This window comes from Pleurodeles waltl, chromosome 9 (genome assembly GCF_031143425.1).
Source record: "Pleurodeles waltl isolate 20211129_DDA chromosome 9, aPleWal1.hap1.20221129, whole genome shotgun sequence".
NCBI classification, from domain to species: Eukaryota; Metazoa; Chordata; class Amphibia; order Caudata; family Salamandridae; genus Pleurodeles; species Pleurodeles waltl.
In genome coordinates, this window is record NC_090448.1 from 6543806 (window position 1) to 6570490 (window position 26685).

Sequence of the window (26685 nt, forward strand, 5' to 3'; positions counted from 1 at the left end):
GCCCCAGTCCTACCGGCCTGTCTCCTGCCTTCTAAAGAAACCTGCTCCAGCGACGCTTTCTCCAGGACCAGCGACCTCTGAATCCTAAGAGGACTGCCCTGCTTCAAAAGAAACAAGAAACTCCAGAGGACAGTGGCCCTGTTCCAAAAAGACTGCAACTTTGTTACAGAGGAGCAGATTTAAAGACCCCTGCAATCCCCGCAAGAAGTGTGAGACTTGCAACACTGCACCCGGCGACCCCGACTCGACTGGTGGAAAAACAACGCTACAGGGAGGACCCCCAGGCGACTCCAAGACTGAGTAACCAAAGTTGTCCCCCCTGAACCCCCACAGCGACGCCTGCAGAGGGAATCCCGAGGCTCCCCCTGACCGCGACTGCCTGACTCTGAAATCCCGACGCCTGGAAAAGACCCTGCACCCGCAGCCCCCAGGACCTGAAGGATCGGAACTCCAGTGCAGGAGTGACCCCCAGGAGGCCCTCTCCCTTGCCCAGGTGGTGGCTACCCCGAGGAGCCCCCCCTTTGCCTGCCTGCACCGCTGAAGAGACCCCTTGGTCTCTCATTGAAAACCCGACGCGTGTTTGCACACTGCACCCGGCCGCCCCCGCGCTGTGAGGGTGTACTTTTTGTGCTGACCTGTGTCGTCCCCCCGGTGCCCTACAAAACCCCCCTGGTCTGCCCTCCGAAGACACGGGTACTTACCTGCTGGCAGACTGGAACCGGGGCACCCCCTTCTCTCCATTGAAGCCTATGTATTTTGGGCACCTCTTTGACCTCTGCACCTGACCGGCCCTGAGCTGCTGATGTGGTAACTTTGGGGTTGCTCTGAACCCCCAACGGTGGGCTACCTTGGACCCAAATCTGAACTCTGTAGGTGGGTTACTTACTTGCAAAAACTAACAATACTTTACCTCCCCCAGGAACTGTGAAAATTGCACTGTGTCCACTTTTAAAACAGCCATTTGTGTTTTATGTGAAAAGTATATATGCTACTGTAATTATTCAAAGTTCCTAAAGTACTTACCTGCAATACCTTTCAAATGAGATATTCCATGTAGAATTTGAACCTGTGGTTCTTAAAATAAACTAAGAAAATATATTTTTCTATACAAAAACCTATTGGCTGGAATTGTCTCTGAGTGTGTGTTCCCCATTTATTGCCTGTGTGTATGTACAACAAATGCTTAACACTTGATAAGCCTACTGCTCGACCACACTACCACAAAATAGAGCATTAGTATTATCCCTTTTTGCCACTATCTTACCTCTAAGGGGAACCCTTGGACTCTGTGCATACTATTCCTTACTTTGAAATAGTGCATACAGAGCCAACTTCCTACATTGGTGGATCAGCGGTGGGGTACAAGACTTTGCATCTGCTGGACTACTCAGCCAATACCTGATCACACGACAAATTCCAAAAATTGTCATTAGAAATTGATTTTTGCAATTTGAATTATTTTTCTAAATTTTTAAAAGTCCTGCTAGGGCCTTGTGTTAGTCCCTGTTAGCATTTCTTTTAGAGTTTAAAAGTTTGAATTAGAACCTAGAACTAGTTTTAGATTCTTAAAAAGTATTCCAACTTTTAGAAGCATAATGTCTAGTACAGATGTGAATATGTTGGAACTCGACACCACCCCTCACCTCCATCTTAAGATGAGGGAGCTAAGGTCACTCTGTAAAATAAAGAAAATAGCAATGGGCCCCAGACCTTCCAAACTACAGCTCCAGGAGCTTTTGGCAGAGTTTGAAAAGGCCAACCCCTCTGAGGATGGTATCACAGAGGATGAAGATAGTGACTGGGAGGAAAATTCCCACCTACCAGTCCTAACTAGGGAGAACAGGGCCTCTCAAGCCCGGTCTACAAACATAATAGTCAGAGAGGCTGTTTCCCTCACAGGAGGGACCAACCTCTCTGAAATCACTGAGGATAATCCCAGTGAAGAGGACATCCAGTTAGCCAGGATGGCCAAAAGATTGGCTTTGGAAAGACAGATCCTAGCCATAGAAAGGGAAAGACAAGAGATGGGCCTAGGACCCATCAATGGTGGCAGCAACATAACTAGGGTCAGAGATTCTCCTGACATGTTAAAAATCCCTAAAGGGATTGTAACTAAATATGAAGATGGTGATGACATCACCAAATGGTTCACAGCTTTTGAGAGGGCTTGTGTAACCAGAAAAGTGAACAAATCTCACTGGGGTGCTCTCCTTTGGGAAATGTTTACTGGAAAGTGTAGGGATAGACTCCTCACACTCTCTGGAAAAGATGCAGAATCTTATGACCTCATGAAGGGAACCCTGATTGAGGGCTTTGGATTCTCCACTGAGGAGTATAGAATTAGATTCAGGGGGGCTCAAAAATCCTCGAGTCAGACCTGGGTTGATTTTGTAGACTACTCAGTGAAAACACTGGATGGTTGGGTAACTGGAAATGAAGTGCATGACTATGTTGGGCTTTATAATTTGTTTATGAAAGAACACATTTCAAGTAACTGCTTCAATGAAAAGTTGCATCAGTATCTGGTAGACCTAGGTCCAATTTTTCCCCAAGAATTGGGAAAGAAGGCAGACCACTGGGTCAAGACTAGGGTAACCAAAACTTCCACTGGGGGTGACCAAAAGAAAGGGGTTACAAAGCCTCCCCAGGAGAAAGTGGGTGACACTAGAAACAAAGAAAAAGAGTCCTCTGTAGGCCCCCCAAAACCAGACCAGGTGGGTGGGCCCGAGACACAACCCAAAACAAAGGTGGGTACCAGGGTAAGAACTGGGATGCCACTAAGGCATGGTGCCATAACTGTAGACAGACAGGGCACCACACCAAGGACACTTCTTGTCCCAAAAACAAACCCCCTAGCAAAATCCCAGGGGTGTAGCCATTGGGGATGACTCCTCAGATGAGGAGGTCTTCATAGCCTTCAACTGGAAAAAGGGCCCAACAGGTGAGTTGGAGATTCCAGAGGGAAGTAGACACTTCCACCACCTACTGGTGAATGGAATCCCAGCCACTGCCCTGAGAGACACTTGTGCCAGTCACACTATTGTGCATGACAGGCTGGTGTTCTCAAACCAGTACATCCCAAGTGAGACTGCCAGAGTAAGAGTTAGCCCAGACAGGGTCACTGATAGGCCTGTGGCTTTTGTGCCCATAGAAGTGGGTGGGACTTTTAGCTGGAGAAGGGTGGTAGTCAGTACAGACCTCCCCCTTGATTGTCTCCTTGGAAATGACTACCCAGAGGTTAGTCAGAGCCCAAGAGAGGAACTGGTCCAGTGCCAGTCCTCTCCCAAGGATTCTGGAGGTGCTACCCCTGCAGTAACTGCAAGTAGGCCCCAGAAGAAAAAGAAAACAGAGTAGGAAAGGTGGACAACCTTTAGCCAAGGTTCCAGCAAGCCAAGGAGATTCTGCTCCAGTAGGGGAGAACTCCACAAGTGGCACTGGTAAAGTCCCACCTGACCCACAAGAAGTCCTGGCTAGTCAGGCAACTGTTAAGCCTGAGTGGGTGGCTCCTCAGCTAACAGAAGAAAGAGTGGAAGAAGGGTGTTTACTACAAGATGTGGTAATCCCCCACACTAATACAGCAGACAGGCACCCTGAACCCAAAGAAGCCTGTAACTTAGCGACTTCCCTTATAGGTGAAGAGCTAAAGGTGTGGTTCTGGGCACTGACAGCTGTCAGTGGCCTCTGCTGGGTGTTAGCCTTTATGGCTGCAATATCCTTGACATGGTGGTCTGACCCCATGCCAAATAACAAGTTAGGCCCCCTGACCTTGTTGGTCATGGTGGGGTTACTCCAGCTCTGGGTAACCTCTTTGGGTAAGCTAGGGGCGACCCTGGCTGAAATAAGATTAGCAGAGGTGGATACCTCTAACCCCAAAATAGAGAGAATGGGTGGAGACATTAAAGATACAGACAAGAGGCTATTCAGAATAGGTCCTATCACTGTGGAAGTGGGTCAGTTCCCCAGAGGGAATGACCTGAACAGGAGGATGTAAGGCAGAGTAGGCCCTGCAACGAACCAGCCTATTTCCTCTACTCTTCCTCGCCTGACAGACTAGGAAGACTCTCCCAGCTTTGGCTGAGTCTCCTGGCCTGTGGGCTGGGGGGGGCTTGTGTAAAGAAATGGCTTCCTGTTGCAGTTACCCCCCACTTTTTGCCTGATGCTGACTTGACTGAGAAGTGTGCTGGGACCCTGCTAACCAGGCCCCAGCACCAGTGTTCTTTCACCTAAAATGTACCATTGTCTCCACAATTGGCACAACCCTGGCACCCAGGTAAGTCCCTTGTAAATGGTATCCCTGGTACCAAGGGCTCTGATGCCAGGGAAGGTCTCTAAGGGCTGCAGCATGTCTTATGCCACCCTGGGGACCCCTCACTCAGCACAGACACACTGCTGGTGTGTGCTGGTGGGGAGAAAATGACTAAATCGACATGGCACTCCCCTCAGGGTGCCATGCCAGCCTCACACTGCCTGTGGCATAGGTAAGTCACCCCTCTTGCAGGCCTTACAGCCCTAAGGCAGGGTGCACTATACCACAGGTGAGGGTATAGGTGCATGAGCACTATGCCCCTACAGTGTCTAAGCAAAACCTTAGACATTGTAAGTGCAGGGTAGCCATAAGAGAATTTGGTCTGGGAGTCTGTCAAAAACAAACTCCACAGCTCCATAATGGCTACACTGAATACTGGGAAGTTTGGTACCAAACTTCTCAGAATAATAAACCCACACTGATGCCAGTGATGGATTTATTAAAAAATGCACACAGAGGGCACCTTAGAGATGCCCCCTGTATTTTACCCAATTGTTCAGGGCAGGGCTGACTGGTCTGTGCCAGCCTGCTGCTGAAAGATGAGTTTTTGACCCCATGCGGTGAGAGCCTTTGTGCTCTCTGAGGACAGAAACAAAGCCTGCTCTGGGTGGAGGTGCTTCACACCTCCCCCCTGCAGGAACTGTAACACCTAGCAGTGAGCTTCAAAGGCTCAAGCTTCGTGTTACAATGCCCCAGGGCACTCCAGCTAGTGGAGATGCCCGCCCCCTGTACCCAGCCCCCACTTTTGGCGGCAAGTCCGGGAGAGATAATGAGAAAAACAAGGAGTTGTCACTGGCCAGTCAGGACAGCCCCCAAGGTGTCCTGAGCTGAGGTGACTCTGACTTTTAGAAATCCTCCATCTTGTAGAAGGAGGATTCCCCCAATAGGAATAGGGATGTGCCCCCCTCCCCTCAGGGAGGAGGCACAAAGAGGGTGTACCCACCCTCAAGGACAGTAGCCATTGGCTACTGCCCTCCCAGACCTAAACACGCCCTTAAATTTAGTGTTTAAGGGCTCCCCAGAACCTAAGAATTTAGATTCCTGCAACTTACCAGAAGAAGAGGACTGCTGAGCTGAAAGACCCCTGCAGAAGAAGAAAGAAGACACCAACTGCTTTGGCCCCAGTCCTACCGGCCTGTCTCCTGCCTTCTAAAGAAACCTGCTCCAGCGACGCTTTCTCCAGGACCAGCGACCTCTGAATCCTCAGAGGACTGCCCTGCTTCAAAAGAAACAAGAAATTCCAGAGGACAGCGGCCCTGTTCCAAAAAGACTGCAACTTTGTTACAGAGGAGCAGATTTAAAGACCCCTGCAATCCCCGCAAGAAGCGTGAGACTTGCAACACTGCACCCGGCGACCCCAACTCGACTGGTGGAGAAACAATGCTACAGGGAGGACCCCCAGGCGACTCCAAGACTGAGTAACCAAAGTTGTCCCCCCTGAGCCCCCACAGCGACGCCTGCAGAGGGAATCCCGAGGCTCCCCCTGACCGCGACTGCCTGACTCTGAAATCCCGACGCCTGGAAAAGACCCTGCACCCGCAGCCCCCAGGACCTGAAGGATCGGAACTCCAGTGCAGGAGTGACCCCCAGGAGGCCCTCTCCCTTGCCCAGGTGGTGGCTACCCCGAGGAGCCCCCCCTTTGCCTGCCTGCACCGCTGAAGAGACCCCTTGGTCTCTCATTGAAAACCCGACGCGTGTTTGCACACTGCACCCGGCCGCCCCCGCGCTGCTGAGGGTGTACTTTTTGTGCTGACCTGTGTCCCCCCCTGGTGCCCTACAAAACCCCCCTGGTCTGCCCTCCGAAGACACGGGTACTTACCTGCTGGCAGACTGGAACCGGGGCACCCCCTTCTCTCCATTGAAGCCTATGTATTTTGGGCACCTCTTTGACCTCTGCACCTGACCGGCCCTGAGCTGCTGATGTGGTAACTTTGGGGTTGCTCTGAACCCCCAACGGTGGGCTACCTTGGACCCAAATCTGAACTCTGTAGGTGGGTTACTTACTTGCAAAAACTAACAATACTTTACCTCCCCCAGGAACTGTGAAAATTGCACTGTGTCCACTTTTAAAACAGCTATTTGTGTTTTATGTGAAAAGTATATATGCTACTGTAATTATTCAAAGTTCCTAAAGTACTTACCTGCAATACCTTTCAAATGAGATATTACATGTAGAATTTGAACCTGTGGTTCTTAAAATAAACTAAGAAAATATATTTTTCTATACAAAAACCTATTGGCTGGAATTGTCTCTGAGTGTGTGTACCTCATGTATTGCCTATGTGTATGTACAACAAATGCTTAACACTACTCCTTGGATAAGCCTACTGCTCGACCACACTACCACAAAATAGAGCATTAGTATTATCTCTTTTTGCCACTATCTTACCTCTAAGGGGAACCCTTGGACTCTGTGCATACTATTCCTTACTTTGAAATAGTGCATACAGAGCCAACTTCCTACAGATATCTGCCTTGGAAACTGCTGACATTGCGTGTTCTCTTTGGAGGCAAACAGATCTAACCAAGGCTCTCCCCACTGCTGAAAGAGTCCTTGGGTCACCTCCAAATGGAGACACCACTTGTGATCTGCTAGGCATTGACAGCTGAGTTAGTCTGTCCTGCCGTTCAGAGAACTTATAAGGTGTTGAATCACCAAGATAATGCCCTGCTATTCCAGCCACATCACGAGAGAGAGCCACTTGACAAAGGGTCCAGAACCCCACCCGCCCTGCTTGTTGCAGTACCACATGGCGGTGGGGTTGTCTGAACACCTGCACTAACTTCACCTTGAGAGAGGGAAGAAATGCTTTCAATGCTAGCCAGATCACATGGAGCTCCAGCAGGTTGACGTGGATCCTAGACTCCACTGGAGGCCAGAGGCCTCTGATCTCCACATCTCCCAGATACCTCTGATCGCCACCTCCCCCAGATGGCCACCCAATCCTAGGAGTGATGCAGCCATCACTACTGTCAAATCAGGTTGAGGAAGGGAGGAGTCCGACTTTGACCCAATCATTGTTTGTGAGCCACCGCTGCAGATCTTTTGCAGTTCCCTCCAAGATCTGGACCATGACAGAGGGATTCCCCTGGAATTCCACTGGAACTTCAGGTCCCACTACAGAGCCTGCATATACCACCTGGTAAATGTCCCCAGCAGGATGCAGGAGGCCATGAGGCCCAGCAGCCTAAGAGTCATTCTCGCTGAAATCCAGGACAGAGGTTAAAACATCTGCATCATACCCTGAATATCCTGGACTCGCTGCTCAGGAGGATAAGCCCTAAACTGCACTGTGTCCAGAACAGCTCCAACAAAAGTAGGCACCTGAAAAGGTTTCAGGTGTGACTTCAGCACACTGACAGCGAACCCCAGCAAATGCAGGAGATCCACAGTACTCTGGGGCAAGTCCATCCTATCTCAATGACTTGCTTTTGAAGGCGAAGACTGAACCTCTGATCTGCGCAGATGAGCTGCGACCACCACCATCTTCTTGGTGAACACCAGATGGGCACTTGTAAGGTCAAAGGGGAGCATGGTGACCTAAAAGTGCTTGTGACCTACCTTGAACTGCAGGTAACCCGTGAGCAGGCAGGATGGGGCAGTGAAAATACACATCCGGCAAGTCCAACTCTACCAACCAGTCTCGTTGGTCTGGGGCAGACAAGACTTGAGCCAAAGTGAGCATCTTGAATTTCTCCTTTTTGAGGATGAGATTAATGGTCCGAAGGTCTAGAAAAGGACAAAGATATTCATTATTTTTGGATGTCAGGAAGTAGCGGGACTAACAACCACTGTCTACTTCTGATATTAGGGCCCTTTCGATAGCTCCTTTGCCCAAGAGAGCTGTGATTTCCTCTCGGAGCAGGGAAAGGTGATCCTCCGCCAGCCATTCTTGAATAGGTGGTATAGGGACAGGGAAAGATTTTCAAAGAAGGGAATAGCCCCTCTGAATGATCTGCAAGACCGACTTGCTCAATTTTATGGACTGTCAGTGGAGAAGATGTAAGATTCTCTCTCCAACTGGTCACCCATGGTCTTGTAGAACCATACTAGGAAGGCTTAGAGGCTGCAGCTGCGGGGGAGTGGGTGGCGGGTGACTTCTGGCCTGCAGAATCTCCCACACCCATGTCCCCACATAGCTTGTGCAGGACTGTGGTCAACATAGGGCTGACATGGTGGCATGCCCCTTCCATAGCCAAGAAAGGGGCAAAAAGCAGACTGGGGGTGAGAGGTCACTGAGGCCCAAGGACTTGGCCATAGCCTGCGAGTCCTTGAAGTGCTCAACTGCTGAGTCTGCGGTCTCTCTGAAGAGATAAGTCCCATTGAAAGGCATGGCCATGAGATTGGCCTGGGCATCCCACGAAAAGCCAGATGTTTTCAACCAGGTGTGGTGCCTCAAGGCCACCATCAAGGAAATCGCTCTGCCCAGTTAGTCAGTAGTGTCCAAACCACTCCTAATTTTGAAGTTTGCTACATCCCTTCCGTCTTTTACTACTTGGGAGAGGATGGCCCGGGTCTCCTACGGGCCCAGTGGCAGCACTTGTGCAACCATATCCCATAGGGTACGGGAATAAGGCCCCAAAAGGCATGTGGTGTTAACAGACTGCAGTGTCAGGCTGATGGAAGAAAACATCTTCCCATGTGTGTCCAGTCTTTTGGATTCCCTGTCTAGGGGAGTGGCAGGGAACGTGCTGTGAGATGTTGAGGCTTGGACTACCAAGCTCTCAGGGTTGGGGTGTTGGCTGAGGAAACTAGGATCATTTGGGGCAGGGCGATGGGCAGTTGTCCTATTCACAGGAGCCCCTGTGCTGGTCTTGGACCAAGTTCCCAGCAGGACCTCACTAAGTGCTTAATTGAAGGGAAATAGGGGTTCAGATGATGAAGCCCCAAGCTGAAGCACTTCCGTAATGAGGTTAGACTAGACCACCACAGGGGGCAGTTCAAGGACCTCCGCTGCCCTCTTCACCACCATTGCATAAGACACTCCCTCCTCTGTAGCCACGGTAGGTGGAGAGACCATACCAGTACCTGGACAGGTGTCCAGTTCACTGGCCTCTCTTAGTTCCTTATACCAGTACAAAGTCTCACCATGGGTGTACAACTGGTAATCAAAGGGTCTAGTGACCCCTCCAACTCTTCCCCCATGCCTGGCTGCCCGACAAAAAGGTCAGGCAACAAGTTAGACCCACTGGGCTCCGTCAACTGACGCCGTTCTGACTCAGTCATCGGGAATAAGAATGGGGCTAGCGCCTCCGACAGGCACTGTCTGCACTGGGTGCACCGGCACCAGCGCCGGAGAAGTTTGGTTGGCATGAGCGACTCTGACCCAAACCTGAGTTCGGATCCTTGAGACACTATAAGGAAATGCCTCCTTGGCATGGTTACCCCCTAACTTTTTGCCTTTGCTGATGCTAAGTTATGACTTGAAAGTGTGCTGAGGCCTGCTAACCAGGCCCCAGCACCAGTGTTCTTTGCCTAACCTGTACCTGTATCTCTGCCATTGGAACAACCCTGGCACTCAGGTGAGTCCCTAGTAACTGGCACCCCTGGTACCAAGGCCCCTGATGCCAGGGAAGGTCTCTAAGGGTTGCAGCATGTCTTATGCCACCATATGGACCCCTCACTCAGCCCAAGCACACTGCCTCACAGCTTGTGTGTGCCGGTGGGGAGAAAATGACTTGGTCGACATGGCACTCCCCTCGGAGTGCCATGCCAACCCCACACTGCCCGTGGCATAGGTAAGTCAGCCCTCTAGCAGGCCTTACAGCCCTAAGGCAGGGTGCACTATACGACAGGTGAGGGCATATGTGCATGAGCACTATGCCCCTACAGTGTCTACGCAAAACCTTAGACATTGTAAGTGCAGGGTAGCCATAAGAGTATATGGTCTGGGAGTTTGTCAAACACGAACTCCACTGTTCCATAATGGCTACACTGAAAACTGGGAAGTTTGGTATCAAACTTCTCAGCACAATAAATGCACATGGATGCCAGTATGCAATTTATTGTAAAATACACCCATAGGGCATCTTGGAGACGCCCCCTGAATACCTACCTGACTTCTAGTGTAGGCTGACCAGTTCCTGCCAGCCTGCCACACACCAGACATGTTGCTGGCCACATGGGGAAAGTGCCTTTGTCACTCTGTGGCCAGGAACAAAGCCTGTACTGGGTGGAGGTGCTTCTCACCTCCCCCTGCAGGAACTGTAACACCTGGTGGTGAGCCTAAAGGCTCACCCCTTTTGTTGCAGTGCCCCAGGGCATTCCAGCTAGTGAAGATGCCCGCCCCTCCGGCCACTGCCCCCCACTTTTGGTGGCAAGGCTGGAGGAGATAATGAGAAAAACAAGAAGGAGTCATCCACCAGTCAGGACAACCCCTAAGATGCCCTGAGCTGAGGTGACCCCTGCCTTGAGAAATCCTCCATCTTGAGTTTGGAGGATTCCCCCAATAGGAATAGGGTTGCGTCCTCCCCCTCTCTGGGAGGAGGCACCCTCCCAGACCTAAACACACCCCTAAATGCAGTATGTAGGGGCTACCCAGATCCCAGGAAATCAGATTCCTGCAACCTGAAGAAAGAAGGACTGCTGACCTGCAAGCCTGCAGAGAAGGAGGAAGACAACTGATTTGGCCCCAGCCCTACCGGCCTGACTCCCGGTCAGAATGAGATATAGTGTGCACAGAGTCCAGGGGTTCCCCAAGAGGCTTGACAGAGGCAATAATAGATAATACTAATGCTCTATTTGTGGTAGTGAGGTTGAGCAGTTAGGCTTATCAGAGGGTAGTGTTAAGCATTTGTTGTACACACTCAAGCAATAGAACAAACACACACTCCATGACTTAACTTCAGACCAATAGGATTTTATAGAAAAATATATTTTTGTTACTTTATTACTACAACCACAAGACTCAGTTCAGAAGTAAATACTGTCACAGGTAAGTAATTAGCATAGACATCAATGTAACTTTGTTTCACTTTAGTCAAGTAGACAGTTTTTAAGAAAACAGAGAATATCTATTTTAAAAGTGGACACTGCATTTTCAGAACAGTTCCTGGGGGAAGAAAATAAAGTACAGTTTTAGAGGCAAGTACACGACTTGCAATTCCAGTCTCCGGGTTATAGGTGGTCCTCCGTTGGGGGTTCAAGTCAGCCCCAAACACCCACCACCAGCAACACGGGCCGGCAGAGTGTAGCGGTCAATGCTGAGCAATTTAAACGTGGGCTCCTATGGAGACTGGTGTACTCTGAATTCGGTCTTCCGGCAGGTGAGCACCCGCGGCTCAGAGGCAGACCGAGTGGGGAATTAGAGGAGCACTGAAGGGGCCCCAAGTAGGCACCAATCCCACACCGGCACTGGGACAGGCGGATGCAGGATGCAAACAGGGCGTCTGATTTCCAATGAAACTATGAGGGGACCCTGGGTAACTGAGGCCCAGCAGGTGAGGGCTGGGTGGAAGGAGTCTCGGCACACCGCCGGTCAGACAGGGAAGAGGGCCGTCTGTTGATAGTTGCTGCACCGGTTGTCGATTTCTCCAAGGCCTGGGGGCTGCGGTGCAGTGGGTCCTTTGGCGTCAGTTATCTTCATCCAGGGCAGCCGTGGTCAGGGGGGTCCTAGGGATTCCCTCTGCAGGCATTGTCGTGAAGAGGTCAACCGAGTGTGGGCACTTGGTTGCTGTTGCCTGGGAGTCCTCTTTGGTGGGTTGGGCCACCTGGACTCAGGCCGTGGACGTCTGGTGCAGAGTGGTTAGGACTCGCGCTTCTGGAGTGAGTTGGAAGTCCTTCAGAAGAGGTTTCTTCTTCTGTTCTTCTTTCAACAGGGCCACTGTCCACAGGAGTTCTTGATCCTTTATGATGCAGGCAGTCCTCTGGAGGTTTTTCCAGAGGTCACTGGACCTGCAGGATGCATCGCTTTTCTTCTGCGGTTTCTTTGAAGCAGGAGACAGGCTGGTAGAGCTGGGGCTAAGTCAGTTGTTGTTTCCTTGCCTTCTCTGCTGGGGTTTCTGCTAAGCAGTCCTTCTTGTGAGGTCATCAGGAATCTGACTAGCTTGGTTCAGGGAGCCCTTAAATACAATATTTGGGGGGGGGGGGTGTTTTTAGGAGTCAGAGGGCAGTAGCCAATGGCTACTGTCCTTGAGGGTGGTTACACCCTTCCTGTGCCCACTCCTTTTGAGGAGGGGGGTACATTCCTAACCCTATTGGTCCCTGTCCTCCAAACCAAGATGGAGGATTCTGCAAGGAGGGGGGTCACCTTTAGGGGTGGTCCTGGCTGAGGTGGTGACTCTTCTTTGTTTTTCCAAATTATCCCTCTGGACTTGCCGCCAAAAGTGGGGCTTAGGCCGCGGGCTGGGCATCTCCACTAGCTAGGGTGCCCTGTGGCATTGTAACACGAAGCCTGAGCCTTTGAGGCTCACCGCCAGGTGTTACAGTTCCTGCAGGGGGAGGTGTGAAGCACCTCTACCCAGTGCAGGCTTTGTTTCTGGCCCCAGAGAGCACAAAGGCTCTTACCCCAGGGGGTCAGAAACTCATCTGGCAGCAGCAGGCTGGCACAGACCAGTCAGTCCTGCACTGAAGGATTGGGTAAAATACAGGGGGCATCTTCTAAAATGCCCACTGTGTGCATTTAAAAAAAAAAAAAATCCTGCACTGGCATCAGTGTGGGTTTATTAATCTGAGAAGTTTGATACCAAACTTCCCAGTATTCAGTGTACCCATTATGGAGCTGTCGAGTTCATTTTGACAGACTCCCAGACCATATACTTAATATGGCCACACTGCACTTACAATGTCGAAGAATGGACTTAGACACTGTAGGGGAATATTGCTCATGCAGCTAAGCCCTCACCTGTGGTATATAGTGCACCCTTCCTTAGGGCTTTAAGGCCTGCTGGAGGGGGTGACTTACCTATGCCACAGGCAGTGTTTTGTGTATGGCACCCTGAGGGGGCTGCCATGTTGACTTTGCCTTTTTCTCCCCACCAACACACGCAATCTACAATGGCAGTGTGCATGTGTTAGGTGAGGGGTCCCTTAGGGTGGCACAACAGATGCTGCAGCCCTTAGGGAGCTTCCCTGGTCACAGGGCCCTTGGTACCACTGGTACCTTTTACAAGGGACTTATCTGTGTGCCAAGGGTGTGCCAGTTGTGGAAACAATGGTACATTTTAGGTGAAAGAACACTGGTGCTGGGGCCTGGTTAGCAGGGTCCCAGCACACAATCAAGTCAGCATCAACATCAGGCAAATAGTTTGGGGGAGGGGGTAACTACAACAAGAGCCAATTTCCTACATACATACTCTCAATCAGGCAGAAGGGACATCCGTCTATTCTTGATGGGAGTCCTGCACCCACCAAAACCCAACATTCACCCCTCATATTGCAGTCTTCTGCTCTGGAATTCCACAGAATCAGGATGAAAGGAAACCGAGTGACAAATAAGAGGACACACACTAGCAGCCACCACGCATAATATTCACCATGTCAAGTGCCAGAAGGTGGGACAGAGACCAGATCTAGAGACCACCAGGGCAGAAGAGTTCATCAAGTTCCAATTGGTGTAAAGGCAAAGGTCAACTCTTTGATTTCCAAGCATCCTCCAGGAATTAATGGGCAGGTTCTGCTTGGGTAAACACAAATGTCCTTCTGACATGAATCACCACAGGCCGTGTGGCATGACTGAACATCTCTGGTATGCTTTGGAGTACTTTCCAAATCTCCAGTGGGGTGCGTGTTTTGTCTGCAGATTCATGGAGGACAAGTCTGAAAACATGCATAGCAGGCCAGCATAGGTCAGATAACTGGGTTTTATTTAATTTCTGCGGATTCAGTCGCCATTCTCAGAGGACTTTAAAATCTGTACAATAGTGCCCCACAGTCCTTAAAACCAAGTGACATGTTGTAGGACGTCTGAAGGCTCTTTCAATCAGCACCACTCCAGGCTCCCTCGGGTCCATAGAGTGGAAACAATATGAATGACCGTGTTTGCAGCCTGAGGAGGAGGCAGACACTTGAGCTTGGGAACCTCCATGAACATTTTTAAAGCCTCCAATAATGCTTTTATTTTGATCATAGTTGGTACGGGGGAGAGGGGTCTCAGAAGTCAGTCATCCCATCATAGAAGACTCCACCGTGGTTAATGAGATCTCCAGAGTGTCCACCTGCCACTCAAGCCTCAGAGCACCGTGTTCCTCTGCGCACCTCCCTTGCAGACTCCACAGGGGTGTAACTCAAGCCCCTGTGGCACAGGATGGGCCAATGCTTCAAGGGTCCCCATTCAGCCCCAGGCAAATGAAGAGTTGCGAGATATGGGAGACAGGTGCCCCTCATGACATTCTTCAGGGGTGGCCTCACTTCGGGTTAAGCCACTGAGACTGTTCCCATTGTGATTTCTCTGGTCTTAGAGAAAAGATCTGAGCACAAGGCGATCTCATAAATAGCCTCCCACATTAGTCAAACCTTTTTCTTCTGCAGAGTTGTCACACCCCAAACATTTAGGAGCAGGGATGACCTTCTGACCTACCGCTACAGATGATCAGCCTAGTCACTGCTAGCCAAAGCACATCAATGACAAACTTCTTGGTTCACTGAAGAGGTCTTTTGGACCCTGTAGAGTTGCACTCCAATGCCTCAAACTACTACACAACCTGGATGCATGGCTGAGTCGTCCTCAGTCAGTCCTCTACCTCCCTAGTTTCTTTTGAGAAAGGATAACCCCATGGTGGTAAGGATGTCCCACTGCTGCTGCAGTATGGTGCTCTCCACCACTCAGTGTGGTACCTCCAAGGCTGGGTGCTGGGGTATCAGCCATGCCGGGTTGTGTTTTGTACACAGAGTGCTGCTATCTCACTGTAGAGTGACACCGGTGCAGAAGGGTAGCAAGTGTCACCTCTGCTCATGCCAGTAGGCGGACCACTCGCCTGCCCAGGAATGAACGGTTGATATCTATGGGTTCCTATCTGAATCAGGGCGGGGAACCCACCACCACGCAGATCCCTCTGTGGCTAGGCCAGCTCAACATGGAGCTAGTTCACAAAGCTAACTAAAGTGTTGCCATCCTGAAGGGTGGTCACAGGGCTTAATTTGAGACCTTGGTTGCAGATGGGCTCACCTGGTAATCATTTATGAGGACCAGGACTTACTTTTCATCAGATTTAGACCCAGAACAAGAGAGAGAGAAAGATACAAAAGAGAGAAGGAAGAGAAATGTGGAAAAACATGAACAAAAGAATAAAGCAGGGATTAAAACCTGCAAAGAGTGAGCCACAGTGACAGAGTGTCTGGTGGTGGATGAAAATGGCACATAATGGAACAAGTAGCACTGGCCACGGGCTTCCGAGCAAACCTTTGGGCCCCGTCACTTACTCAGTTACAAATTAAGTACTTGGTGGTCAGCTCCACCGCCTCTCCTCCGACTTACACAACCCAGCACAACTAACAGTGGAAGCATAAGGGAAGGGATAACCAGAGTTACATTGCTCGGGGGGGGGTGTAGATAATACGACAGTACCATCTTCAGGTGAAATGCTGTTCTCCATTGCAAATACAAAAATGACCATAGAAACTTCTTACAAAAACTCTGGAAAAAATTCAGTGACCACAATAATTTAGAAAAGCCCAAAGTATTGCCAATTGTGGAGAACTGTGTTCAGAAACATTCAAAGGCTGGAAAATGAAGTGGCCAAAACATGGTATAAGTTATTGGGAGAGATGACGGCAAGGGTGGTAGGTACTGTAAAGAAACTCAATAAGTGTGTGATATTGAAAGATCTGGAAAGAACTTAAGCTACAAATGTCAACATTTAAACTTGTGCAGGATGGCAAAAACAATTAAAGTATGTTCTGCTTGAAAGTCTATCCATACAAAACAATTAAACAGGACATTGGGGGACGATCTTTTGAGGGACATCGCCACCCATCAGACTGGACCTGCCGGGCGGGCGCTAACATGACAGAGGTATCCTGGTGTTTGTTGGCCTGCGCTGCTCGTTCCCTCACCTCTGGGTCCGTCGTATGTACCATCTTGGTACCAGGTGTGCTGATGAGAGGTAACAAGACAGGAACGCTGAAGTGATGGAGAGAAGACGAGAAGGAGAACGGCTAAGCGATGGACAGGAGAGGTAGGAACGAGTAGGTAGGGACCAGGAGATCAAGTAACGGGGAGACAGTGAGCGATAGAGTGAGGGAGGGAGAAGATGGGACCGAGAAGGAGAGTGGAGCTGAGGTGTGTGTAAAGGGCACACAAGATCTAGGTTGGAGAGCGCGATATCAAGACCCCGCAAGAGAGGTGGTGGGAGTGAGAACATTGGAGAGTTTGAGGCAGTGTGAGTGAAGGAAACTGGAGAGGCGGGATTACAGAGGAACACAAAACAGACTGAAGTCAACACAGACCGGGGTTAAACATCCACTGCCTAACACTGCTCTGGACATGATCATCTAGGTTTCATCTTTGCTTCAAAAAGCGGTAATCACGCCTCTGTAGACCTCATTGGCCGTGACACCATCTATCAACAGACTCTTCAAGTGTACCCACCTCAGCCACACTGGTGTGAAAAAAGTCCACGAGGACGCTTGCGGTCAACCCAGCCACGTAGTGGAGAGCAGAGGAGATGGGAAGGTGAAATGGAAGCCGGCTGTCTTCAGTAAGCCTCTGCAGCCCAGATTCAGAAGGGTACAGCGCGGAGAGGGTGACATGAGGCTTCGAGAAGCTATGGACCAGCAAAAGCAGAAAAAACAAATATGTCAGAGCATAACATCATACCACATGCTTAAACATCAAAACAGCAAACAGCGGTTCTGTCCTGCTTTACACAATAACCTGAAGTTCCTTGAAGGAGTCTGTTGTGTACCCACAGACGCTACTGCTACACATGGAAACAGTGGTTGGTTGTTGTGCTGTGTATCGCAGGTTCACTATGCAAACAGAAGAACAACCTATTTCAGGTCCCCCCTTGCCTGACCTGTTCACAGTGGTCTGTAATTTTCCTACAGATATTGTCCTTGGGACCCTTCTGACCCCACCAACATCATCTCCAATCCACTCCAGTAGAACTGAGGTTTGTTCTAATATTGCCTCATCCTGATGACGACCCCAGAAGAAATGCAGGGACGAAAAGTTGTCGATCTACATGATAATAACACTACGGGTTATATGACCGGACAAGAGTCCTGAAGGACTTCACAGAGACATTCCAGTTACCAATTTACTCTTGGTCTAACTAGGGTCTGTCTGCAGATATTGAAACCCTTCTCTTTCTGAATACTGTTTGAAACTGCATATTTGATAGATTTATTGCAATAATTGCAACAAGGATTGGTTCATTGCCAGATTATTTCTATACTTTCCAATAGTGAACCATGGTTGTTATATTGAAGGCATTTAAATAAGAATTTATTATTATGGTTATTAAGGGTAGATACCCAAATGTACCTTTACGTCCACCTCAGCCCTCTTAGGTTCTCTCTCTCATTGCTCCAAGGTCAGTCTTAGTGTCTTTTACCCAAATCTTATATTCCCTCTTCTCCTAAACCATCTCTTTTTAAATGACGTTAAGAACGAAGAATCATTGAATAGAATAGTTATTTCACTACACTTTTGCATCCTGCCTATAAACTCGGTATCTATGAAGTTTAAAAGGTATCAAAACAGAACGAAGGAGTCGGAAAGCACTGGTGACGCTCTGATGCCACCTCGAGTACCTGGATGTCTGCTTGGGATGATCTCTGGTCTCCACCGTGTTATTGTTTGTAGAGTCTAGAGATTTGAAAATGATGATGGTCTTGACTTCCTGCAGGTAGGACCTCAGAAGGCTGTAGATTCTCACAAAGTGAAATTTCTCGTGAGGGAGAATGAAGACTGCAGCCATGAACGTGTAGCCTAGAAGCAACTGTAACATGTGACCATCTGCGAAGGAGTCTGTGCTCTGGGCTGATATTCGGGGAGGGTGCACCAGGACTGACGCCAATGGGATCCGGCTCATTTTGAACACATTTCTTACATCATCACAGGAGTCAAATTGTTCCAGAAGTGCTATAAAGTTTATTTTGAGGATGTGCAAATGTTGGGCTGTTAAGAGAAACCAGCAAGGCAGGAACATGCATGGATTTCGAGGGGCAGGTTCTTCGGCGGTGCAGTAGGAGGAGGGCAACGCATCTTTTGTCCATAAGGGGTTATTTCGCACCTGTTGTGACTGGGAGTATCTCTGTACTTCAGCTGGGGTACAAGCATAAAGATATACTGGAAAGTAACCTTTAATTTCAGAACCCTTTGCAGAAGTGTCTTGGATGCCCATTAGATGGGACACAAACTCCTGTAAACTTGTTTTTCCGCAGTATAACTTGCGGGTGTCTCGCAGATCTGCGTATGTGTGAGAAGTGTGTAGACATAAACAACAGTAGAAATCTTGCAGGTTTTGTGAGTCCGAGAGAACAAGGAAACAATTTTCTCCCTGCCTCACCTTGAGAGTTAGACACATTTCTGGCATCAGAAATCCAAATTCAGTTAACTCCGTGTAAGGAAAGCAGAATGCCAGCTTCAAGGCCGAAGAACCAACATGGTGGCCACGCATGGACTCCTGGGCAGGTATCTCAAACACTGCGATAGACTCATCAGTCAACACTAGGCAAGAAGCAAACTGCCTGAACGCTTTCTTTATCTGGATGGTGAAGCCCCAGAGCACTCGAACAACATGGACGTGGCCGGTGGCTGCACTCATGGGACCGTTCCACTCCACGGTTTGCTCCCCTTCAGGAAGCCCCATCTCAAAGTAGCCGTCTCCAGGGCTGGCAGTGCTCTTCACGCTTGCAGAGTCCCCTTGGTCTTCTGTTGAAGGAGGAGGAGGTTGCAGCGACGCTTGTGCTATCGAAGCAGATATGTGGTGGACGAAGGCTTGGTTGGTGGCGGTATAGGACACACAGGAGAACGGCAGTATCATGGTGTTTAGATGCTCATGGGATACACTGGCGTCCTCTTGCATATTGTCTAAGCTTCACAGAGAAGGAGAAAAGAAAACAGATGTCTGATCAGTTTGTGGAAACAGAAAATACTCCCATTTTAAGGTTCATAGACAAGCACACATCCCCCATGCCCCATGCCCCTTCTGTGAGCCAAACACGATCCCGTTTAGCCCTTAAAGCCTCAACAGCTTAGATCCACTCAACAACCTGCCAGCCACCAGAGGGAACCCACTCCCCAGCAACTGGCTTCTGTGCAGCCATCACTTTGGGCATGCGCACTGCGAAAACATCTTTCTTCTACAAAAATGGCATCAGCTCTCAAATCACAGCAAACTTGAGATAAATGGCAGGATCCGCCATCAATGACAGATGCACACCAAAACCATCAACTAACCACCCAAACACAGGTATGCTCAGATCTGTAACCAGATTGTCTACAAATAAACACACACGTTCAGGTATGTTTAGAACGGTTATCGACCTAGCTATAATAAGCACATACACATGACATTCAGACATACGCAGGAGTCCATTCATGCGCAGTGCTGGCCTGACTTCACCCGACAGGTCACGTGACGCCTACACAAGGCTCATGTATGTAAAACACACTCACCTTTTTGGAGGCAGGTTTCCAGTCTTTAATGGCGAGTCTGTTTCAGCTGCTGCCTAAGAAAGAAACCCATAAACCCCCCAAGAGCAGTTACTGGGGCAGTCGGGGACGTCATCTGTAGGACATGCACTGCTTTCAACACAGGAAGCAAACTTTAAGAAAACATTTATCTTCGTGTAGAGGAAAACTGGAGTTGTGCCAGTCGCTTTGATATGCACAGAATATGAAAAGGAGAGGCACTTGATCAATCCACTATTGAAGAGTTTTTTTGCAATACTTTTTTTCGGCTTGGCGCATGGCAAGACCGCATTGGCACTGGTGGCGTTGGCGCAGTATGTACTAAAATGAGTTTAGTCAAAACCCAGCCCTTCTCCCCCCAAACCATGAGTTGTGTCCAAGCACCAAACCAGCTGATCTCTGCCTGCTGGGAGTGCCAAGTCTTGGTGCCCTCAAGGACAGGGGCATAACCCTTCTCGGATGCTCTTCAGCGATGAACATAAGAGGTTCTTTTCAGTGCCTCCACTCCAGCGCGCCCTCCAGTAGTCTCCAATGTCCTACAACGCTGGTCTCAACTATCCTCCAGGCACATTGTTTGAGGTCTAATGGAGATGACTTTTCAGGAAACACCAGGGCAGCTGCCTTTGAGGATGTGGCATCAACTGATGGACTTCTAAAGTGTGAGGTCACCAAAGGCATCTGCGTATATGTGAACCTAAATGACTCCTAAATCAAGGGGTCAAATTCTGGACAAATTCAGGATAAAGTAGCAATTTTACAGAGAAACCACATGAGCACCACAGATCTACGTACAGCTGGCAAAGTCCACGAGAGTGCACACTGTCACCCGGCTCGCGTCTTGTGGTACAGAAAGCTGCGAAACATACAGTCCCCAAACAGCAGAGTCGCACTGCTCCAAGCAAGCAGGCTCAGTATGTGAGGATGAGCTGCCCCACAGGGAGGACAGGAGCTCTTGTCAAAGCAACTTATTAAGTACTGCAATTTACTGAACAATGTTTTAAATATGTGACTTAAAATATATGGAAAATGTCACTTACCCAGTGTACATCTGTTCGTGGCATTAGTCGCTGCAGATTCACATGCTGTGCACAGTCCGCCGTCTGGTGTTGGGCTCGGAGTGTTACAAGTTGTTTTTCTTCGAAGAAGTCTTTTCGAGTCACGAGACCGAGGGACTCCTCCCATTTCGATTCCATTGCGCATGGGCGTCGACTCCATCTTAGATTGTTTTCCCCGCAGAGGGTGAGGTAGGAGTTGTGTATGTTAGTAATAGTGCCCATGCAATGGAATGAATACGTATGTACATAATAAAGGTTAAAGTAATATATTTACAAATGCTGAAGATCTACTTCTAAACGGCTACAGGCTCCCGGGGAGGCGGGTGGGCGCATGTGAATCTGCAGCGACTCATGCCACGAACAGATGTACACTGGGTAAGTGACATTTTCCGTTCGATGGCATGTGTAGCTGCAGATACTCATGCTGTGCATAGACTAGTAAGCAGTTATCTCCCCAAAAGCGGTGGTTCAGCCTGTAGGAGTTGAAGTAGTTTGGAATAAAGTTCTTAGTACGGCTTGACCTACTGTGGCTTGTTGTGCAGTTAGCACATCTACACAGTAGTGCTTGGTAAATGTATGAGGCGTAGACTATGTTGCTGCCTTACATATTTAGTTCATTGGAATATTTCCTAGAAAGGCCATGGTACCACCTTTCTTTCTGGTTGAGTGTGCCTTTGTTGTAATAGGCAGTTCTCTTTTAGCTTTAAGGTAGCAGGTTTGAATGCACCTAACTATCCACCTAGCAATGCCTTGTTTTGAAATTGGATTTCCTGTATGTGGTTTTTGAAAGGCAATAAATAGTTGTTTTGTCTTCCTAATTTGTTTTGTTCTGTCAATTTAGTACATTAGTGCGCTTTTGATTTCTAATGTATGTAGTGCTCTTTCAGCTACCGAATCTGGCTGTGGGAAGAACACTGGTAATTCTACTGTTTGATTTAAGTGGAACGCTGAGATAACCTTTGGTAAGAATTTTGGATTTGTTCTTAGAACTACCTTATTCTTGTGTATTTGAATAAAAGGTTCTTGTATGGTAAATGCCTGAATCTCACTCACTCTTCTTAGAGATGTGATGGCAATGAGAAATGCAACTTTCCACGTTAAGTATTGCATTTCACAAGAATGCATGGGTTCGAAAGGTGGACCCATGAGCCTTGTTAAGACAATGTTGAGGTTCCATGAAGGAACAGGTGGTGTCCTTGGTGGTATAATTCTCTTTAGGCCTTCCATAAACGCTTTAATGACAGGTATTCTAAATAGGGAAGTTGAATGAGTAATCTGCAGGTAAGCAGATATTGCGGTGAGATGTATCTTTATGGAAGAGAAAGCTAGATTAGATTTTTGCAAATGTAGTAAATATCCTACTACATCTTTTGGAGATGTGTGCAATGGTTGAATTTGATTATTATGGCAGTAACAAACAAATCTTTTCCATTTATTTGCATAGCAGTGTCTAGTGGAAGGTTTTCTAGCTTGTTTTATGACCTCCATACACTCTTGTGTAAGGTCTAAGTGTCCAAATTCTAGGATTTCAGGAGCCAAATTGCTAGATTCAGCGATGCTGGGTTTGGATGCCTGATCTGTTGTTTGTGTTGTGTTAACAGATCTGGTCTGTTGGGTAGCTTGACATGAGGTACTACTGACCGGTCTAGTAGTGTTGTATACCAAGGTTGTCTTGCCCATGTTGGTGCTATTAGTATGAGTTTGTTTTGACTCAATCTGTTTACTAGATATGGAAGGAGAGGGAGAGGGGGAAAAGCGTACGCAAATATCCCTGACCAATTCATTCATAGAGCATTGCCTTGGGATTGATGGTGTGGGTACCTGGATGCGAAGTTTTGGCATTTTGCGTTTTCTTTTGTTGCAAATAGATCTATTTGAGGTGTCCCCCAAATTTGAAAGTAAGTGTTCAGTATTTGGGGGTGAATTTCCCATTCGTGGACTTGTTGGTGATCCCGAGAGAGATTGTCTGCTAGCTGGTTCTGGATCCCTGGAATAAATTGTGCTATTAGGCGAATGTGGTTGTGAATTGCCCAATGCCATATTTTTTGTGTTAGGAGACACAACTGTGTCGAGTGTGTCCCCCCCTGTTTGTTTAAATAATACATTGTTGTCATGTTGTCTGTTTTGACAAGAATGTATTTGTGGGTTATCATGGGTTGAAATGCTTTCAACGCTAGAAATACTGCTAACAATTCTAGGTGATTTATATGAAACTTTCTTTGATGTACGTCCCATTGTCCTTGGATGCTGTGTTGATTGAGGTGTGCTCCCCACCCTGTCATGGAAGCATTCGTTGTTATGACGTATTGTGGCACTGGGTCTTGGAAAGGCCGCCCTTTGTTTAAATTTGTACTGTTCCACCATAGAAGCGAGATGTATGTTTGGCGGTCTATCAACACCAGATCTAGAAGTTGACCCTGTGCATGTGACCATTGAGATGCTAGGCATTGTTGTAAGGGCCGCATGTGCAATCTTGCATTTGGGACAATGGCTATGCATGAAGACATCATGCCTAGGAGTTTTAATACCATTTTTGCTTGTATCTTTTGTGTTGGATACATGGCCTGTATCACCTCGTGAAATGTTTGAACCCTTTGTGGACTTGGAGTGGCTATCACTTCTGTTGTGTTGATTGTCGCTCCTAAGTATTGCTGTGTTTGGCACGGCAAAAGGTGTGACTTTGCATAGTTGATGGAGAAACCCAGCTTGTGAAGGGTCTGTATGACATACTTTGTGTGACGTGAACACCTTGTTAGCGTGTTGGTCTTGATTAACCAGTCGTCTAAGTAAGGGAACACGTGTATCTGCTGCCTTCGGATATGTGCAGCTACCACTGCCAGGCATTTTGTAAAGACTCTTGGCGCAGTTGTTATTCCGAATGGCAATACTTTGAATTGGTAATGTATTCCTTTGAATACGAACCTTAGGTATTTCCTGTGTGATGGATGTATCGGTATGTGGAAATACGCATCCTTTAGGTCTAATGTTGTCATGTAGTCTTGCTGTTTGAGCAGTGGGATTACGTCTTGTAATGTGACCATGTGAAAGTGGTCTGATTTGATGTAGGTATTTAGTGTTCTGAGATCTAGTATTGGTCTCAGAGTTTTGTCCTTTTTTGGTATTAGAAAGTACAGTGAGTAAACTCCTGTGTTTTTCTGTAGGCTTGGTACTAATTCTATTGTGTCCTTTTGTAGTAATGCTTGAACTTCTAGTCCTAGAAGATCTATATGCTGTTTTGACATATTGTGTGTTTTCGGTGGGACGTTTGGAGGGAATTTGTGAAATTCTATGCAATAGCCATGTTGGATAATTGCTAAGACCCAAGTGTCTGTTGTTATTTCTTCCCAAGATTTGTAGAATTGGCTTAGTCTTCCCCCCACTGGTGTTGTGTGATGGGGTTGTGTGACTTGTGAGTCACTGTTTATTTTGAGGGGTTTTGGGACCTTGAAATTTTCCCCGACTTCTTGGGAATTGGCCTCCTCTATATTGTCCCCGAAAACCTCCCCTTTGATATTGACCCTGGTAGGTAGGTGGTCTTGTCTGTGAAGCGTTGGTTTCTGTGGGTTGACCCCGAAACCCTCCCCTAAAAGGTGTCTTCCGAAATGTGCCTCTGCTCTGCGGGGAGTAGAGTGCGCCCATGGCTTTGGCTGTATCGGTGTCCTTTTTTAGTTTTTCAATGGCAGTGTCTACCTCCGGCCCAAACAATTGCTGTTCATTAAACGGCATATTGAGCACAGCCTGTTGGATTTCGGGTTTGAACCCAGAAGTGCGCAGCCAAGCGTGCCTCCGTATTGTGACTGCAGTGTTTATTGTCCTTGCAGCTGTATCGGCTGCATCCATGGAAGACCGTATCTGATTGTTCGAGATACTTTGTCCCTCTTCCATCACTTGTTGCGCTCTTTTTTGGAACTCTTTGGGAAGGTGTTCGATGAAATGTTGCATTTCATCCCAATGAGCCCTGTCGTATCTTGCCAAGAGTGCTTGCGAGTTGGCGATACGCCACTGATTTGCTGCTTGTGCTGCAACTCTTTTTCCCGCTGCATCAAATTTGCGGCTCTCCTTGTCTGGAGGTGGTGCGTCGCCTGATGTATGAGAGTTGGCTCTTTTACGAGCTGCACCCACAACTACTGAGTCCGGTGTTAGTTGTGTTGTAATAAATATTGGGTCTGTGGGAGGTGCCTTATATTTTTTCTCCACCCTTGGAGTTATGGCTCTGTCTTTAACTGGCTCCTGAAATATTTGTTTTGAGTGCCTTAGCATTCCTGGGAGCATGGGAAGGCTTTGATACTGACTATGGGTGGAGGACAGGGTGTTAAAGAGAAAGTCATCCTCAATAGGTTCCGAATGTAGTGAGACATTGTGGAATTCGGCTGCCCTTGCGACCACTTGTGCATATGATGTACTGTCCTCAGGTGGTGACGGTTTAGTTGGATAGGAGTCTGGACTATTGTCAGACACTGGGGCGTCGTAGAGGTCCCATGCATCGGGATCATCCTGGCTCATTGTGGTATGAGCTGGTGAGTGCGTTAGTGGTGGAGTTTGAGCCGGTGATGCATGTGTTGATTGTGGTGGAGAAGGTGGTGGTGTTACTTTCTTTACCACCTTTGCTTGTGGTTGTTTGTCCCCTTGTTGGAAAACAAGTTTCCTTTTCATCTTGATTGGGGGAAGAGTGGTTATCTTCCCTGTGTCTTCCTGGATGTGAAGCCTCCTTTGAGTGTAGTCAGTCTCTACAGTTTGAAGCTCTTCACCAAATCTATGCAATTGGGTGTTTAGTCCTTGTTCATCTGTATAGGAACTAATTTTCGGTTCCAAGGCTTTTTTCGGTACCGAAACCGTTTCGGTAGGCTTTTTAGGCTCCGAAGAAGATTTCTTTGATTTCGGCGTGGTATCTCGGTGCCGAACATCTTCGGTGCCGCTGTCTCTGCGCCGAATTTTCTCGGAGCCGGTGTCTCGGCTCCGAGGTTGCTGTGTGGATGTATCACGACCGGAGTCGGATGACTTCGACACCAGCATGCCCTTTTTCGGTGCCTTGGCTCAGTCACCTAGTTTTTGGGTTAAGCCATGGCCTGTTGGCAGTGGCGTCCCCTGGGCTTTTGTGGACTTTTCGTGAGTCCTAATCTTCGACGTCTTACTCACGGTTGTTATCTCTTCGGCGTCGGATTCCCCCGAATCCGACTCGTGGATGGAGAACGCTTCCTCTTCGTCCTCGAACCGATGTTGTCCTGTTGGCGTGGACGCCATTTGCAATCTTCTGGCTCTTCCTCTCTGAGCGTCTTCCTCGACCGAAACGCTGGACAGGCTTCACACGTATCCTCCTTGTGCTCCGGGGACAGGCACAAGTTACAGACCAGATGCTGATCCCTATACGGATATTTGTTATGGCATTTAGGACAGAAGCGGAACGGGGTCCGTTCCATCAGTCTTGAAGTCGCACGTGGTCGGGCCGACCAGGCCCCGACGGGGGTTCGAAATTACCCCGAAGGGCCACCGGAGCTCTTCAAGATTCGGTGTCGATTTGTTCTAACTAACCCGATACCGAACGCAACAATACTGACGATTGTTTCCGAGATTCTAACTAACTTTCCGACCCGAAACACGGAGCGAAAAGGAACACGCCCGAACCCGATGGCGGAAAAAAAACAATCTAAGATGGAGTCGACGCCCATGCGCAATGGAACCGAAGTGGGAGGAGTCCCTCGGTCTCGGGACTCGAAAAGACTTCTTCGAAGAAAAACAACTTGTAACA

At 48.5% G+C, this 26685-nt stretch overlaps 1 protein-coding gene across 2 annotated transcripts in view; it reads right to left on the reverse strand.

The window, feature by feature from the left end:
- NISCH (nischarin) overlaps positions 1-26685 on the reverse strand; it is a 246820-nt gene that overhangs the window by 16011 nt on the left and 204124 nt on the right. Inside the window, exons 15-17 of one of the 2 annotated variants that reach the window (XM_069206092.1) lie at positions 19870-19922; positions 18000-19286; positions 16834-17008 (exon numbers count right to left, since the gene is read on the reverse strand). In XM_069206092.1, coding sequence (XP_069062193.1) covers positions 16834-17008; positions 18000-19286; positions 19870-19922 — 1515 coding nt within the window. Of the gene's footprint in view, positions 1-16833; positions 17009-17999; positions 19287-19869; positions 19923-26685 lie in introns of those variants that run through there. The other variant, XM_069206093.1, reaches the window with a different exon arrangement.